The 18191-nt window shown below is 43.7% G+C and overlaps 1 protein-coding gene across 1 annotated transcript in view; it reads right to left on the bottom strand.

The window, feature by feature from the left end:
- Positions 1-5404: 5404 nt before the first annotated feature.
- TMEM67 (transmembrane protein 67) overlaps positions 5405-18191 on the bottom strand; it is a 68744-nt gene continuing 55957 nt past the window's right edge. Inside the window, exons 26-28 of the mRNA XM_074986941.1 lie at positions 17562-17664; positions 9254-9396; positions 5405-8244 (exon numbers count right to left, since the gene is read on the bottom strand). Of these exons, the coding sequence (XP_074843042.1) occupies positions 8164-8244; positions 9254-9396; positions 17562-17664 (327 nt within the window). The 3' untranslated portion in view covers positions 5405-8163. The remainder of the gene's footprint in view (positions 8245-9253; positions 9397-17561; positions 17665-18191) is intronic.

The raw sequence follows: 18191 nt of genomic DNA on the forward strand, positions 1-18191 counted from the left end.
TATTAGAGCCTTGAGCCGAGACAAAATCCTGTCTGAGGTTATCACTACCAGAAATGCCACCTTGTAGGAGGGGTATAAAGGAGGGGACAAGTTGCCACCGGTTCAAAAGGCAGCCTCATTAATTTGGAAAGGACAAGACTGAGGTCCCAGGCTGGGACCAGTTGCCACATGTGGATGTAGCCTGTTGAGACTTTTCCGCAAATGACCATAGGTTGGCAAAGACTGACCCGCCCTCTAAGCCTGGACTGAAGCAGAGATGGTGGCCAAATGAACTCTTATTGATGACATGGACAGCCCCTACAGTTTGAAGTGGAAAGTGGTATAGAAGTGAGTGCTGGGGAAAGACAGTTTTGCACCATCCAGATGGAAAATTTCTTGTCATAGGAAGCCATAGTGTAAGGTTTCCTATTGAAAAGGAAGACTCGTCTAGCCTGGCCTGAGCAGAAGAGCTCCAATGGATTTCAGACATGGATCTTCCAAGCCATGAATGACTCAAAAGTTCAGGTGCTGTGATCCTTAGCATTAAATCCAGGAGGAGTGGTAAGATAACTGGGGCTTCCATGGACATCTTAGGTAGAGATATTTCAGTGTTGGTGGGGCCAAGCTGAAGCTAACAATATCACTGAAGCCTGTTTCCCCATTATCTTCAGGAGAATCTCATGATCTCTTGAATGAGATCTATTTATGAAAAACTCTACAGCTGGAAGGCTTAGTTTAGTACATTGAGGCATATGGCTCATGTGTGGCTATTTAATGACCCATTGAGATAGTCTGCCAACTTGTTCTGTACCCCAGAATTAATTTCTGCATTGAAGTCTTTCCATAGGCAGTATTTTTACCCTAATTTGATAATACCTACGATCTCAGTGCTGATGCTATATATGATACTCATTTTTAACATTAAAGTTACTAATGAACATTTATAACAGATTTGAGATAAGTTATTTGGAGCACTTCTAATTGTGGCAATTTAGATTATTTTTAAGTGTGAAAAAACTGTATGAAATAATAAAACAATAAATAAATAAAAATGGGAAATTTCGTGTTTTCCTTTCTAGAATGCAAACACAGCAAGGTACTGCTTAAAAAAAAAAAATCTGACCTGAAAAATTTTCAGGGATTATGAACTAAAAACATGAGACTATAACAAAAGCCCTGAAACAACTATATCCGTAATGGGAACTATCATTATTAATGTTGAACTTCCAGAGAGTAGACAGTATTCAATAGAAGCATGTTGCCAACATAAGTATTCTCCAACTTCAAAGATTCGGGGCTGAGTCTGTACTGTGCTGAGATTCAAAAATAAGATTAAAATCAATATGAAAAAGTAGAGAGTAAACCTTTCTGAAACCAAGGTTGAACATTCTGAAACAGGTTGAACTCCAGTTCTGGGCACCGCAGTTCAGGAAGGATGTGGAGAAATTGGAGAGGGTCCAGAGGAGAGCAATGAGAATGATCAAAGGTCTAGAGAACATGACCTATGAAGAAAGGCTGAAAGAATTGGGCTTGTTTAGTTTGGAAAAGAGAAGATTGAGGCGGGGGGGGGATGTGATAGCAGTTTTCAGGTATCTAAAAGGATGTCATAAGGCAGACGGAGGGAACTTGTTCTTCCTTGCCTCTGAGGATAGAGCAAGAGGCAATGGACTTAAATTGCAGCAGGGGAGATTCAGGTTGGACCTTAGGAAAAAGTTCCTAACTGTCAGGGTGATCAAACAGTGGAACGAATTGGCAAGGGAGGTGGTAGAATCTCCATCACTGGAGATATTTAAGAAGAGGTTAGATAGATGGCTTTCAGGGATGGTCTAGAAAGTGCTTGGTCCTGCCATAAGGGCAGGGGGCTGGACTCGATGGCCTCTCAATGTCCCTTCCAGTCCTACTCTTCTATGATTTTATGATAGTATATAGTACATTCACCATACGTTTACTGCCATCTGCTGCCAAACATTTATACTGCAATAGCTAATATGCAGAAAACAAGCTAGTAAAATAAGAAAAACACATGGTATATTTAGAGTTCACAGTGTTTGACATAATCCAGCCTTTGAAATAGAAATGTTCTTATAACTACAGACTAGTAGGATTATAATGTTACTAATGATGTTGCTATACATATATATCTTCATACAATTAGAGATTTTCATAAAGCAAAATCTCATGATAAATTTATTCCAGGAAATGTAAAGGCACATTACCACCTTGAAACTTCTGGTCTTATATTTGAGCACAAGTTATTGGAATATATGTGCAATTTCCCACTTCTCTTTTTCTGCCAGATTCTTTTAGAGAATATGACACATGAGTGACAGAGCCCTGGTTGAACTATAAAAGCTCCAGCCCCCTGACATACTAGATGATGGGTACTTTGACATTTGCCAGCTCACAGGAACAGAAGTTGATGGCAGTGAAACAATGATTAGAACAGCTGAAAACACGCTCATATGTTTGCCAGTGACAGGAAATAGTGCAATTTTTGGCTTGAAGGGCTACAGTAAACATCTCACTTACCATTTCTGAAGGAAAACCAAAGATTTTTAAAATTAGATAAAATGCATTTTTTGCAGAAAGAACTCCAATCAGTGTCAAGAAAGACATTCAGTACAGTCATTTTCAGCTCCCCAAAGCTGTACTAGCTGACTTCCTGTACTTGCTCTATATAATGAATCCCTCACTCTCAGAAACTAGAAACATCATTCCATGAGGTCACAACTGACTTCAAGTAACTATTGTAGAACACAGTTTTGCAAAGCCTCTCTTACATCCCAAGAACTTACCTTCTTTCCTCAGAGAGAGGTGTGAGGGCTACTAGAAAAGCATCTACTTAAGTTCCTTTGCGTGTGTATTTTCTGAAGTAGAATCTTATAAAGAACACCACATGAACAGCCCTGCTCAGTCAGATCAAAAGTCAATTTAGCTCAGTTTCCTCTCTTTCAGCAGTGGCCAATACCAGATGTTCCAAAGGAATGAACAGAACAGGTAATCATCAAGGCAACATCTGCACTACAGTGTGCTTTTGAAAGACACCCTTTGGAAGATCGCCTTTTGAAAGCATGCATCTACACACAAAAAGCAGAGCGAGACTGAGATCTGCTCTTTCGCAAGACTGTGTCCACGCAGCTACCGGTGCACTTTTGAAAGAATGGGCCAAGAAACACCACGGATGGGGTTGCATGGTGGACAAGCCCTTTGGGGCCCTGCAGCCAGCCGCTCCCTTGAACAACTCCTCCCAAACACCCTCACCCTGCACATGCTGAGGCCTGCAGAGCTGTCACAAGCTCCACAGAGCCCAAAGATGCCTGGAAGACAGTCACCATGGACAACCATCCTTGATGCCATGCTTGGCCACCTCACCATGGTGGTCATGGCTGCCCTCCACCTCCTTCTGGGCGTGATTCCCCCCCACTGGGGCTCTGGAACCACTTGAACTGGAATCCTGTTGGCAACCTCCCTCCCCCCAACCCCACTGCCTCTGGAGCCACCCCAGCAGCACAAACTGGTGGGAGCAGCTGGTGCTGGGAGACTGGGACAACACCAGGTGGGTGTTTCTGCACGAGCAGGCGGACCTTCCAAGAGCTCTGCCACTGACTCACCCCAGCCCTGAGACACCAGGACACTCCCATGTGGCCCGCCCTTTGCCTTGAAAAACGGGTGGCCATTGCCTTCTAGAAGCTGGCCACCCTGGACAGTTACCAGCCAATGGGGCACCAATTCAGGGTTGGCAAGGCCACCATCAGGGCTGTCACCATGCAGATAAGGCATGCTTGGGGCACATACCCACCACATGGAGGGGGCCCTGGGGCAAGGGGGACCCTTGGCAGCTTGGGGCACGGGGAGGGGTCCGGGCACATCCCATCACACCCTTACAAGAACACATGCCCTCCTTCCCATGCAGGTTGTGCCTGCCATCAACGGCATGCTACTGCACAGGGTCGTCCCTGTGGGGGCATGGATGCAGTGGTCATGCGATACGCAGCTCACAGCTTTCCAAACTGGCTTCCGAACTGTACATTCCTACATAAAAGAGTGCTTTATCAAAGTACCAGATTAGCTGTACAGTGATTTAAAAAAAAAAACAAAACTGTTCTGAATCTAGCGTCCTCCAGAAAGAAAAGGTTCTGGAGAGAAAGTCAGGAAGCGAGTGGTACAAATACACACATGTAAAGAGTGAGGAAACAGAGTACATAAAAAGTTTGTGAATGTACTGCAGTAAAAATGTATTGCATTACGAATCATTATGTGTGTGCCGTTCTTAAAACAGGATTTACAGAAAGTATGGTTTGATGTTATTTATTAAGGACCATCTTGTATTCACATGCATTGCAGCTCTTGAGTTTTTTTTTTGTTTTTTTTTTTAACTGAATTTGAAAAAAAATGGCTCTTCTTGCTATTTTGGTTGCCAACTCCTGAGCTAACTAAATACGAAAAAGATCTTCTGGAATTAATTAGTAAAATATGTAATTGGAAAATTCAAACAAGTGTTATTCTTAAACAAATGTCCACCAACATGAAAGCAAAGTGCAACTGATGCTTTTCACACAGCCACAATGAAGCAGGAAGGTAAGAACAATTCAGTTCCCTCATTATCTGCAATTATTTCAGAACTGCGTCTCTCAACTGACACCACGAGAAGTGGGTGAAATAACATCTTTTATTGGACCATCTTCTGTTGGTGAGAGAGACAAGCTTTTAACCTTGCACATGGTTCTTTCAACTTGGCAACTGCAGTAGTGTGTTACATTGGTAACAAACCGCTTGCATGGGGTTTGATCGGAGGGGTTACACTGGTAACTTAAATACCACTTTTAGTGCATGGTAAGAGAGAAGTAGCCGTGTTAGTCTGTATTCTAACAAAACAAACTAGCAGTCATGTAGCACTTTAAAGACTAACAAAATAATTTATTAGAGTGCCACATGAATGCTGTTTTTTTTAGAATATAGACTAACATGGCTGCCTCACTCTTACTATGCACCAGAAGTGGTATTTAAGTTATCAATGTCTCTTGTGAATTCATTCTCACAATTAATAAAAAATGAGTGGAAGCTGCTTTTCAAAGAAAAACCGATCTTTTAGGAAGACTGAAAGGGAAAAGTTTATTTCCTAGTAAAAGAGAGGTGTTCAGGTCAAAACTAAATTGTGAAGAGAACACACATCCATCCCCTCACTCAGACAAGTTTTCTTCGAACAGCTCTTTTAACCTGGTCACTCAGAGCCAATTACAAAGGAAAAAAAAATGCTAGGCAACACATCCATTGAAGGTCTGGTGCTACTGGTACCTAAAGACTCCCTTAAAACTAATGTTACTGTCTATAAAATGCGATAGAAGTATTGGGAAAAAAAAAGTAGTGCTAATTTACAAACCAAATTTATCATATAAAAAACACACCACGACTTCAGAAATTATATAAAAAGTTAACTTTATTGTAAGTACATTAACACTGAAAGAACACACTTATTAGATGCTTCACTGTGCACCTGAGTTGTGACCCACTGTGTGATACATACAAACACTGATAGGCAGTATCTATTCACTGAATTATTTCCAAACTATACTACCGTAATAAATCTTAACTGACTAAGTTTATGAAGTACAAGTTAAGAGGTATCATCATCATCATCATCAACAACCATGGGCTCAAGGCCATTGGTGTCTGATGCCTTAAGAGGTATCAGAATTGAAATTTATTCAAGTAAACAACACATGAAAATATTTTAGAGAAGTTATGTTTAAAGAGTGGTTCTACTCGGAAAAGTGACTATACAAAACCAGCACTGGCTTACATAATAGATCTGCATAGCATGGATTTTCCCTCATTTTAGTAAAAAAATGACAAATTAGTTCTTAGAGCTTTTCTTACTTGTCAGCCTAAGGTCACTCTTGTAGTAATCAAGACTCAGTGAGCTAGAAGATTACAGACCATCTTGTACCTCAGCAACAGAATTGTTCATTAAGCTTTGTTAAGTTATATGCATGAAAAGGCATTCAAGGAAATGGGGCTGCAAAGGTCTTATGAGAGCACAAATTTGCTTTGCAGAACTTTTCTTACTTGCCATGACGCATACATAACATAGCAAAAGGCTCAATTTGCAGAGTTGGAAGGTAGAAAAAAAATAACTTTATACTTTGCAAGAGAGCACATTTAATTAAGAAATAATTGAGAGCAAACACCACAATGTCATTTATACAGTCACTATTCAGAGGAGAACCAGGCTTCAAAGCTGCCACAACAATGGACCGAGTTACAGTGAGCTCTATTTATTGTACCTGACTTCCAGGCTATGGCCTCCTATTTGTCTGCAGCATCAAACAGTTTTGTGAACTAACACTTGTTCACACAGGTACTGAAATATTTAACACTTAAACTCTTTATGAAAAAATGTGCATAAATGAAGTAAATACTGTGTGCACACATACAGTATTAGTATCAGTTATCTGTGTGGACAGGTGTTACCGCACAGAAAGTATGCATGGAGATGTATGCTTGCAATGAGCTGCATGCAAAGAAATGGAGGTCCCAATGAAAATCAGTACCTCAGATTATCCCATTTAACTACTCTGTGACCTCAGGAGAGTCATAATTTTTTAATCAGTTCATGGTAACTATTTTGAACTGGAAAGCAGCATTTGTTTTTGCAAACCAAAAGCAAACATACTCAATCTGTAATGGCTGTGAGACTTAAATCTATGTTAACAATAACTTAAAAACATGATGTGGCACCGTGAAAGACATCTTCCCATTTATGTACCTCAGATATAATACAGATATATGTTGGCCCTGGGTTAGATACACATGTTTAATTTTAAACATCTGCTTACATCCCATTGTCTTAGATGGGACTTAAGTGCTCTTCTGAAATACAGATGCTTTTCTGAACTGGGTCTTTATGTTTTTTGCTGATGCATGTTCCCTGCTCAGTTATCTTAAGACATGTGGCCTGGCTAGGAAACAGTGACACCATGTGGAGGAGTAAGCATTTACTGAAAAATGAATATTATTTTAAAACATGCTAGCAGGGAGGCTTTTGAAAGGCACAATTGGCAATTAGGTTCTCATCTGCCCTTTGGGTCTTTGAAAATTTTCCTGAACCCTTGGAAAGTAGCATTTCAACAACTATTCATCTGATTACATTCCAATAGCTGAAGCAGCTTATGTGGCTATGGTCACTATGTTAAATTATGAGGTAATGATGTCAGAAAAAAGGATAATCGAGGAACATAGTAACACAATAATACAAGAACAAGCATTTGCAGAAGCCCTTTTCCATCCACAGAGCACCACAAAGAAGTTTAAAAAAGTATGAGTACATCAATTTCACTGACATGAAAACCAGCACAGAGCAGTTAAGTGTCTTGCTCAAGGTCACATTAATTCCACAGATCAGGAACACCACCTAGACCTCCTGCATCTCCATCCTTTGCCCTATTCGAAGTGCCACAGAGTTCTATGGCTGTGAGATTAGCAAATATTCAAACACATATGTGCCATGTTACGTGCAATTAATGCAGGAGGAAAAAAAGCAATGCTGCCCCAATGAAATCCAACAAACCTCAAATTTGGGCTAATACGATTATACAGCATCAGCAATCATAGTTTAAACTTTCCTGTTGAAAGTTATTTCAGGTAAGTCAGAGATTCTACTACTGAGTCCTCAAAGGTTTTTAAAATATTGTTTAAATACTAGTTAGGAATTCAGGGCAGTTCCTTAGTTGTGGTGAACCTGAAATATATTTGATGAATATTGTATTTTATGGTAAATTCTAAAAATAAGGGATAATTTCTTTAAGCTACTTTGGAAATACATATACATATGAAAAAAAGCCATGACCCCACCCAGCAGCAGAAGCACTGAAATGATCTAAAAAGAAATGGCACATATCCTCACTGAAGGCAGTAACTGGATTTTATCACGTGTTAATGACAATACTCAGCTTAACTTCTGTCTTGGCATAATGTACCTTTCCCTTCAAGACATATGTTTTACTATGCATAGGACGAAAACATTTGCAAGTTATACAAAAACACAACTTTCTAGCACATAATATAAAAAGACAAAGTCAAAATATTTACATTAACATTTACACAGGACTGCAGACTAATCTGTAGTTTATGACTATTTAATTCCATGATTAGGTCCTCTGCAACATATTTCATCTTTTGAGTCAATTAAATAAGAAATCTTTCATCCACCAAAGTTTTGGATGCCAAATTCTTCTGCCCAGCAGTATTACGAATAAATCTAAAAATCTAAAAATAATAAAATTGAACACATTTCTTAACAAAGGGAGAACCATTTTAAATAATTCATTTTCTGTACATGATATAAAGTAATTAATCAATTATGTACTGCATCAAATGTTGGGACTTTCCACAACAGTACAACTTCAATAGGCAGGCTCCTGTACTAACACTAGGCTTCCTTAACATTTGATTTCAAATAAAGGACAGATATTATTACATCTCAATAGTTAAGAGTCTGAGTTAAGGGCCTTTAAAAACCTGTAAGCTGTGGTCACAATAATGGTAATAATGAATGACCTGGATTGCCTTTCTGTCACACTAACGATATTGTAAGTGTGGAGAATCAAGCAATTTGTTATCATGTCCACAATAAGAATCCTTTAATTATATTTGTAGCATCCCTTCCCTTATAAGAAACAGACTGAAACCCACAAATATTTATGACTTTTGTACTTATTACATCAAAACTTTACATTCATATTTTAAAACAGTTTATATCATATATTCCAAAAATCTTTACAACTGGTAACATTTATAAACATGATCAAATTTATCACATATGGAATTGTGTGAAGCAGAAAGAGGAAGAAAGTACCCATTCATGGAAATGCACTTATGTTGGAGATTTCCGAGAGGAGCATAAGAGACCTAGGTGCTCAGCTCATTAGATTTCACAGGATTTGGGCACTTAACTCCCTTATGCCCCTTTCAAAGCCTCAGTATTAGCTACGTTGGGACTCTGATTAATTTTCATTGCTCTGTTTACAGTGTGGGTTTTTCTCTTCTTTTTTGGGGGGTGGGGGGACACTTATTTGTGTCTTATACAGACATGGTACATAAAACACACAGTGTACTTTATTAGGGGAGTCATAAATCTTTTCTTAGTTTATGAGAAAATCCAGTATTCTTAAAAACAGTTTTGTAGTATAGTTTCCTGTGAATACATCCTGTTAAATACATATATTAGATACACCAAGTTACTTTTAAAATACCAGGTTTAAAAATGCAAATTTACCTCCTGTTGTAAATATGTGAGAACAGCTGCTAGGACAAAACTTTGGGAAGCCAAATCCACAACAGAGAAAAACAGGATGTCAAAGATAAGAAGCGTGGCCTCGTTGCCGTAAAAGAGAACATCGCTAAAAGAATGTCCTTCATCTATAGAAAGAAAATAATTTGTTGCAAATATATAAATTAAATCTGAATTTCTGTAATAATAATTTGTAAAGTTCTTTAATACAGATCAGCATGTCTTCTAAGATTATACAACATAACTGATAAAAAAAATAATGGAAACTAAGAAGGAAACACACCACAGAAGCATAATCATGATGTTGTTCTCAACCAAAGAGCACAGCTTTTAAAAATAATCTTACATCACTTTCCTGACCAAGTGCCAAATTTTCAAAAACAGATGTGTTGCATTCACAACTACAAGCAACTAATCTGAAAGTCTGAACCAGATGGTCAGTGAAATGAGCCATTTTTATGCCTATCTACATTCAAGTTACTTGTCACAGCTCAAGTCAGTACTGTCTCCAGCTCTAATTCAGCAAAGTAATTAAATGTATTTAAATACTTTGCTGAATCAGGACCTCAGCAACAGGAGGTCTTTAATTACGTCTCCTCATTTAGTTTTCAAGCCAGAGTGATCTCTTTGTTTTAATATAGTGTGTTTTCAAGTTTAGATCATTTATCCTCTTTGTTGTCTTTTATCAATAGGTAACATTCCCTACAGAGAAACATGAATGTATACACATAGTAAAGAAAAAGAAAGAATATAAAAAGATCAGAACACATTTTGCCCAGGAAGCATAAAATCCAGTAACAGATCTACTTGACTATAAGTAACTGGAGAAGAGATATCATCCCCCAATTTTTCCACAGCTTCAAGGAAGTACACGTCTAATTTGGTTCCCAATGATTAGCCAATTTACATATATCTTATGGTGAATATCACTAGGCTGCACCTTGACACATTTCAAGGAGTATCTCCATTTTCTTCTCTCAAGAACTTGCCAAACAAGGCCCAAACACAACTTACACTGTGTGTGGTTAGCACCCTAACCTTCCCTCACAGCTGGGCTGGAGCTGCAAGCCCCGCCACACTTGCCTGCAGGCTCTGCCCTGTAACTCCCATTGGTTGGGAACCGAGGCCAATAGGAGCTGCAAGGGGCAGTGCCTGCATAGGACCATACATCAGCACACAGAACCACCTGCCCCTCCCTCTGGGACTGCTGTACCAATGGGAAGCTACCCCAGGTAAGTGCCCCAGGCCTCAACCTTTTGCCCCAGCTCTGAGCCCTACCTAGCAAACTAACTCCTATCCAGATCCTGCCCCAGCCTTGAACTTCCTCCCACCCACATCCACACCTCAGTCTCTTAGCCTGACCCCCTCCTGTACTCCAAACCCGCTTCCTCCCAGTCTGGAGTCTTCTCTTGCATGCAAAATACCTCACCTCCAGCCCCACAGCCCTCACCCCCTGCCACACCTAACTGTGCCTCAATTAACAGCTCCTTCCTGTATTCTGAACACCTCATTTTTAGTCCCGCCCCCAGAGCCTAGGGGACCTCACAAAATCTAATAGCTCCAGGCCCCAGAAGAGTTAATCCAGCACTGGAGAAGCTATAATGAAAGCTGTGCAGACTCATCCTCCTCATGTCCTTCCACTAAATCCTGGAGTCCTAAGGAAACTGAACTTCAAGAAAGATGGGGAGGTGAGTGGATATTGCAAATATGTAAAGGCAACAGTCTTAAGTAAAGAGAAGTTACTCACCTGTGTAGTAACGATGGTTCTTCGAGATGTGTCCCCATGGGTGCTCCACAGTAGGTGTCGGGCTCGCCCCGGCACCGCAGATTGGAAATTTCCAGCAGCCTCCATCGGGTTGCGCATGCGCCGTTGCACGTCGGTCCTTTGCGTGCTATCGGTCACGTGCACGATCCAGTCCCCACCAGTTCCTTGACCGACCACCCAGGATGCTTCTGAAAAACACGAAACAGAGCTCTGAAGTGGGGAGGAATGGGTGGGTAGTGGAGCACCCACAGGGACACATCTCGAAGAACCATCGTTACAACACAGGTGAGTAACTTCTCTTTCTTCTTCAAGTGGTCCCCATGGGTGCTCCACAGTAGGTGACTACCCAGCAGTGACCCCAATTAAGGAGGTGGGTACCCGATTTATGTGCAGCTTGCCCTTGAAAGGACTGCTGTCGACAGGCATGTATCCTCATCAAACACCCGGTGCATGGCATAATGCTTGGCGAAGGTGTCGTAAGATGACCAAGTCGCCGCTCTGCAGATGTCTCTTAGCGCGATTCCCTTGAAGAAGGCCATTGATGCCGCCATCACTCTGGTGGAGTGAGCCCTGGGCGGAACTAGCAGAGGGGTCTTATGAAGCTCATAACGCAGTCTTATGCAGGATACGATGTGATTTGAAATCCTTTGTGAGGACAGGCCTTCCTCTTTCGACCTGGGTGCGAGGGACACCAGGAGTCTGTCCGTTTTCTGGAAGAGCTTAGTTCTGTCTATGTAAAAGGCCAAGGCCCGCCTGACATCTAGTAGGTGCAGCCGCACCTCCTTGCTGGAGTTGTGAGGCTTACGATAAAATGAGGGCAATACTATTGGTTCGTTAATGTGGAACTCTGAGGAAACCTTTGGAACGAAGGCTGGGTGTAATCGTAAGATCACCGCTTCCTTTGAGAATACTGTGCAGGGCGGCGTTGCCATTATTGCTGCAAGTTCGCTCACCCTACGGGCTGACGTAATTGCGAGAAGGAAGGTTGTCTTCATGGTAAGTAACCGGAGGGGTACCGTGGCCAATGGTTTGAAGGGTGGTCCCGACAGCGTGTGGAGGACCAAGTCCAAGCTGCATGACGGTGGTAGCAGTTTCCGAGGGGGGTACAGGTTTGCCAGCCCCTTTAGGAACCGAGTGACGATAGGATGGGCGAGTATGGTTGGCCCTTCCTCTTTGTGTTGAAATGCTGATATGGCTGTGAGATAGACCTTTAGTGAGGATAGGGAGAGCCAGTCTCGTTTTCGCTCCAGCAGGTATTCTAGAATTACAGTTATAGGGATGTCCAAAGGAGCTAACTGCTTAAAAGAGCACCAGGAGATAAATCGTTTCCACTTCTGCGCGAGTCCTTCTAGTTGAATTCCTTTGACTGAACTCCAAAACTTGTTTCACTCCCTCCGAACATGGGCTCTCTAAGGCGCTGAGCCATGGATTAGCCACGCCTGTAGGTGGAGTCCTTGAGGATGTGGGTGCACTATGGACCCCTGAGCCTGCGTGAGAAGGCCCGGCACTACTGGGAGGGGGAGTGGTGGGCAGCATGACATGCGCAGAAGCAGAGGGAACCATTGCTGTCGGTCCCAGGTTGGGACTATGAGTATCATGTGTGCTCTCTCCCTTTTGGCTTTCTCTAAAACCTTGTGGATGAGTGTTGTGGGAGGGAACGCGTAGAGTAGAGGGCCCTTCCATGGCACCATGAAGATGTCCCCCAAGGATCCCTGTCCTATGCCTGCTCTGGAGCAGTACTGAGGGCATTTCTTGTTGTTGTGAGTGGCAAACAAATCGATTTGGGGAAACCCCCATTTGTGAAACACTTGTCGGAGCAGATCGGAACAGATCTGCCACTCGTGCGTGAGTGCAAAGCGTCTGCTGAGTTGGTCCACCTTCACGTTGTGGACACCTGGTAAGTATGAGGCTTTTAGGGTTATATTGCTGACAATACACCAGTTCCACAACCGGACCGCCTCCGCGCAGAGCGCACGAGATCTGGCCCCTCCTTGTCGGTTGATATAAAACATAGTGGAGGTGTTGTCGGTATTTATCCCGACTACTTTGCCGTGCAGGTATTTTCGAAAACGTCTGCATGCATTGAATACTGCTCTGAGCTCTAGTATGTTTATGTGCAGTGTCTTTTCTGAGGGGGAACATAGCCCTTGAGTTACTTTGTTTTCGATGTGCGCTCCCCATCTTATGTGGGATGCGTCTGTCGTAAGAAAAATCGTAATTTGTGGTTGGTGGAAGGGCACCCCTACTAGCAAGTCCTTGGGATCTGCCCACCATGCCAGTGACCTTCGTACCTCCATTGTGGGCAATACTGCCCTGTGGATGGTATGGACTATTGGTTTGTAAACGCTCGCCAACCAATGCTGCAGGCCTCGCATATACAGCCTGGCATTCTGTACCACAAACGTGGTGGTCGCCATGTGTCCCAACAGCTGTAGACATTAGGATTGGCACTGTGGGGCTGTACGTCATTACTTGTACCAGGGATTTGATGGCGCGGAAATGGGCATCAGGCAGGTATACTCTTGATGTAATAGAGTCTATGCGTGCCCCTATAAACTCTATATTTTGCGTGGGCTCGGTCTTTGATTTCGAAAGGTTGATAACTAGGCCCAATGAGGCGAATGTGTTTGTAGTGACGCGTATCATGCGTAGGACCTCTGCCTTCGAAACCCCTTTCAGTAGGCAGTTGTCTAGATATGGAAAAATGAAGACACCCTGCCTGTGTAGGTAAGCTGATACTACCGCCAGCGTTTTGGTAAAAACTCTGGGCGCCTAAGAGAGACCGCATGGAAGAATTCTGTATTGGAAATGCTCCCTGCCTACTGTGAATCGGAGAAAACGTCTGTGTGCTGGGTGAATTGTTATATGAAAATACACGTCCTGTAAGTCGAGGGCTGCAAACCAGTCTCCATCATCCAGTGCCGTGATTATGGAGGCAATTGTAGTCATCCTGAAATGCTGTTTGTGCAAATGCAGGTTGAGGGCCCTTAAATCCAGGATTGGCCTCCAGCCTCCTGTCTTCTTCTCTGTTAGGAAGTATTGTGAGTAGAAGCCTTTGCCTTGGAAATGTTCTGGTACTCTCTCCACCGCCCCAAAAACATGAGATGGTCTACCTCCTGTTTTAACCTTGTCTCGTGAGAGGGGTCCTTGAAACAGGACCTGGTGGGAAGTTTCGGTGGTGGTAGTGATTGGAAGGGGATCATGTATCCTGTGGCTATAATCTCCAGTACCCATCTGTCTGCAGTGACGTTTCGCCATTGAGAACAGAATGGTTTGAGCCGATGGTAAAACGTGCTGAGATTGCAATTGAGAGATGGTCTTGATCTTGCAGTCCTCGACATACCCGTCAAACTTGCTGTCTCAGGGCTTGCCTGGAGGGTGCACGACCCTGCTGGGGGCGACGTCTGGGGGCCCTATACTGCTGCTGCTGTTGGTGGCGCCCCGGTCATAACCCCGTTGATATTGTGTGTGCTGTGGTTGATAAGTGTAATGCCTTTGCTGTGGGTAAAACTTCTTCCTCCTGTACAGGGGGGTGTATATACCCAGGGTCCTAAGTGTGGCTCTCGAGTCCTTGCTGGAGTGTAGGACCAAGTTGGTTGAATCTGCAAATAACCTTTGTCTATCAAATGGAAGATCTACAATTTTTGTTTGCAGATCTCTGGGAATACCCGACGTCTGGAGGCATGATTCCCTATGCATTACCATTGCTGTGGCTGTGGAACGTGCTGCCGTGTCCGCCACATCCAGGGCAATCTGAACTCCTGCTCGTGAGGCTGTGTAGCCCTCCTGGACAATTGCTTTCAGAACCGGTTTCTTGTCCTCTGGAAGGAAATCCATGAGGGAGGTAAGTCTGGAATAATTGTTGAAGTTGTGGTTTGACAGGTGTGCGGCATAATTTGCCATTCGCAGTAGTAAGGTAGAGGAGGAATAGACTTTCCTGCCGAATAGGTCTAATTTCCTCGCATCTTTATCTGACCCTCCTGACTTATATTGGGGTGTCTTGGCTCTATGCTGTAATGATTCGACCACCAGGGAATTCAGCTGGGGATGGCTAAACAAGGATTCCATGCATTTGGCTGGAACAATGTATTTCTTATCCGTCCTCTTATTCGTGGGTGGGATGGAGGCCAGAGTCTACCATATATTGGTGGCTGATTCCATAATCGCTTCATCTAGTGGGATGGCGATCTTGGATGAAGCTGGGGGTCTCAAGTTTTTCAGGAGTTTATGATGTTTTTCCTGCACCTCTGCTATTGGAATGTCCTGTTTGTGCTGCCCTCTTGAACAGTTCTTGGAATTGCTTAAGGTCATCCGGGGGAGAGATATCCCTGGGGACAACCGCCTCATGTGGGGAGGACGAGGAGGCATCGCTATGATATACCTTCTCTAATTCCTCAGGTTCCTAACTCTGTTCGTATGCTTGCTCTTTTGAGGGTTCAGGAGGGGGATCCAGGGCCTTTGGACCACTTTCCGGCTGGGAAAGCTGTGATCTTCCCACAGAGTGAGACTGTGTGAAGGGGTGTTGGCGAGGTGTGGATGGGGATCTACCCGCAGATCTGGGCCCCTTGTGCCGGTGTTCAGTATGGTAAGGACGGCCATAACAACAGGGGCAAGGGCCTGGTGATGGAGATCTGGAGCACAACCGGAATGTGTACATATGGTGCCTAGAAGGGCGTGACCTCCAAGATGATGTTGACAATGGCGGAGATGCTCTGTGTTAGTATTCATAGGGATCCCTGCTGGAGGTTGGTGAAAGTTGTCTGAGCCAGGGGGATGGTGGTTGAAGAAACAGGGATGGAGGTCTGAAGCAGGCTGTTGGAGTTGCTGCCTGGAGTATCTCGGGGCCTGGGGGCGGGGAGCTAGGTTATAATGGCAACGTGATGACGTCCAGAGATGGGCTGCGGTGCCGGGTTTTGGCCTTTGCTTTTCCCCGTTCCTGAGTAGCAGGTGCCGCCCCCTCCGGTGCCAGGGACCTCGGCACCGTAGTCGGCGCCACGCTTGGTGCCGCTGTGCACGGTGCTGGGCAGGTAGTTTCCTCTGGCACCGTTGGGCCCTGTCTTGGGTACCCTTGTTCTGGTGCCGTCGGTGCCGCGATGCTCGGTGCTGCCGATTCCGGCGCCTGCGGGGCCCTCGGTGCCGACTGCTTAATGGTCGGAGGCCCTTGCACAGCTGTGTCGCCGCGGTCTTCCCACTATGAGTGGCCAATGGGTCAGGGCCCTGTGCTCCGCTCGTCCCGCTAGTGGATGTCACCAGTGGGGATTGAGCTGGGGAGAGCTTCTTCTTCTTTTGCACAGAGGAGGTTAGGGAAGTTGCCTTCCTCTTGTGCGACCCTGAGGGCCCCTCTTTGTGGGGCTTCTCTGATGGTCCAGGTTGGAGGGCCTTATCAAATAGAATCATCTTCAGCCTCATTTCCCTGTCCTTTCGGGCTCTAGCTGTAAGATTAGAGCAATGAGGACACTTTTGTGGAATGTGGGTCTCCCCGAGGCAACGAATACACTTGCTATGCCCATCTGAGGCAGGCATGGCCTCACGGCATGACTCACATTTCTTAAACCCTGGCGAAGACATTGCCCAGCATTTAAGTCTTTGAATGTTAATAGAGCACTTAACATCTAGTCAGTCCTGGAACAGACAACGTTCGCGGCCTTAAGATAGCAGACCTGCCTGAGGCGGCCGCCTCTGTTCTTCTCTCTCTCTCTCTTTTTTTTTTTTTTTTTTAAACTATATACACCTCTAACACAAACAACTTCAACGGTAATAACTAAACTATCAACTAATAACTATTAACAGTAAGGAAACACAGTTTTATCTTTCTCAGGCGTTGGAGCCGGAGCAGATTCCGTCTGCAGCCGTTGGCGGTTGAGAAGGAACTGGCGGGGACCAGATCGTGCACGTGACCAAAAGCGCGCGAAGGACCGACGCGCATCGGCGCATGCGCGACCTGACGGAGACTGCTGGAAATTTCCGATCTGCAGCGCCGGGGTGAGCCCGACACCTACTGTGGAGCACCCACAGGGACCACTCGAAGAAGAACAATAGTTCTTGATGAATAAACTTGCTTTTACTTCAGAAAATGGCTTTTGCAAATTCCCCACTTCAGGGAGTTTAACAAGCAATACAACCACCAACTCTGCAGAAAGGCATTCCAATTAAACAAGGACTACTGGCCAGATGGTTGGACTGCCCACCCCTTCAATGTGAGCATCAGACCAAGATGCCAAGTCATAAAGAGTACTGAGCAAACATGTACACAGCTCCAGGCAGCAACCCTTTGCTTATCTAAGACTGAAACATTATAAAGGCATGCCACTAAAGCACAATGCTCATGATCTGAAGGCACTGTCACTCTGGCTAATGCACAGCATCATCTCCCGTACCTTCACAACCCTCAACGTCACACTACTGTGTAGTAAATTTCAATTTAGACTGTGAACCTCAAGGACAGGGGCATACCATTTTAATGTGTTTGCACAGCAACCTGCACATTTATAGTGAAATAAGTAATAAGTAAAGAGATCAAGATGATACCATTGTAAAATATACTTTTTTCCATTGGTTCCATGAACTCCATGCCAAGAACTCGTTCAAGCAGCAACTTGTCCTTGACAATATAATCCATATCCTTATGAACCTACAAGATAAAAAAAAAACAAAACACAACCGAACCTGCTAATAATCAGCTCTGGGATCCTCAGAGTAAAAGGTCTAGAAGTGCACTTTAAAAAACATGGAGTGTGACTACTTACAACAACAGTTTGAATTTAAAGACCACTGTTTACTCTGTTTACTCCTGAAGGAATCCTGATCCAAAAATTTTAAAAAATTCTGCACATAGTATTTTAAAATTTGACACATTTTATTTGCCAATATGTAGCTGTGGAAGCTCCAGCATAGCAGTGGGAAGCACAAGCCGCTAGCTACACAGAGGTGCAAGATCATCCTCCAAATCAGTCACAGGACATCAACTCAGTGGTGATGATACACCTGATAGTGCAAAGGCCAGGCCTGCCCCTGAAATCCAGGTCGGAGCCTCTATATTTATTTATTAACACGTAAAATGTGCAGAACTTTGCAGAATTTAAAATAGTGTGCAGAATTTTTATTTTTGATGCAGAAGTGCCTCATGAGTAGTAGGGCCAGCAACTCACTAGGTTGCGC

This window comes from Carettochelys insculpta, chromosome 2 (genome assembly GCF_033958435.1).
Source record: "Carettochelys insculpta isolate YL-2023 chromosome 2, ASM3395843v1, whole genome shotgun sequence".
Classification (NCBI taxonomy): Eukaryota; Metazoa; Chordata; order Testudines; family Carettochelyidae; genus Carettochelys; species Carettochelys insculpta.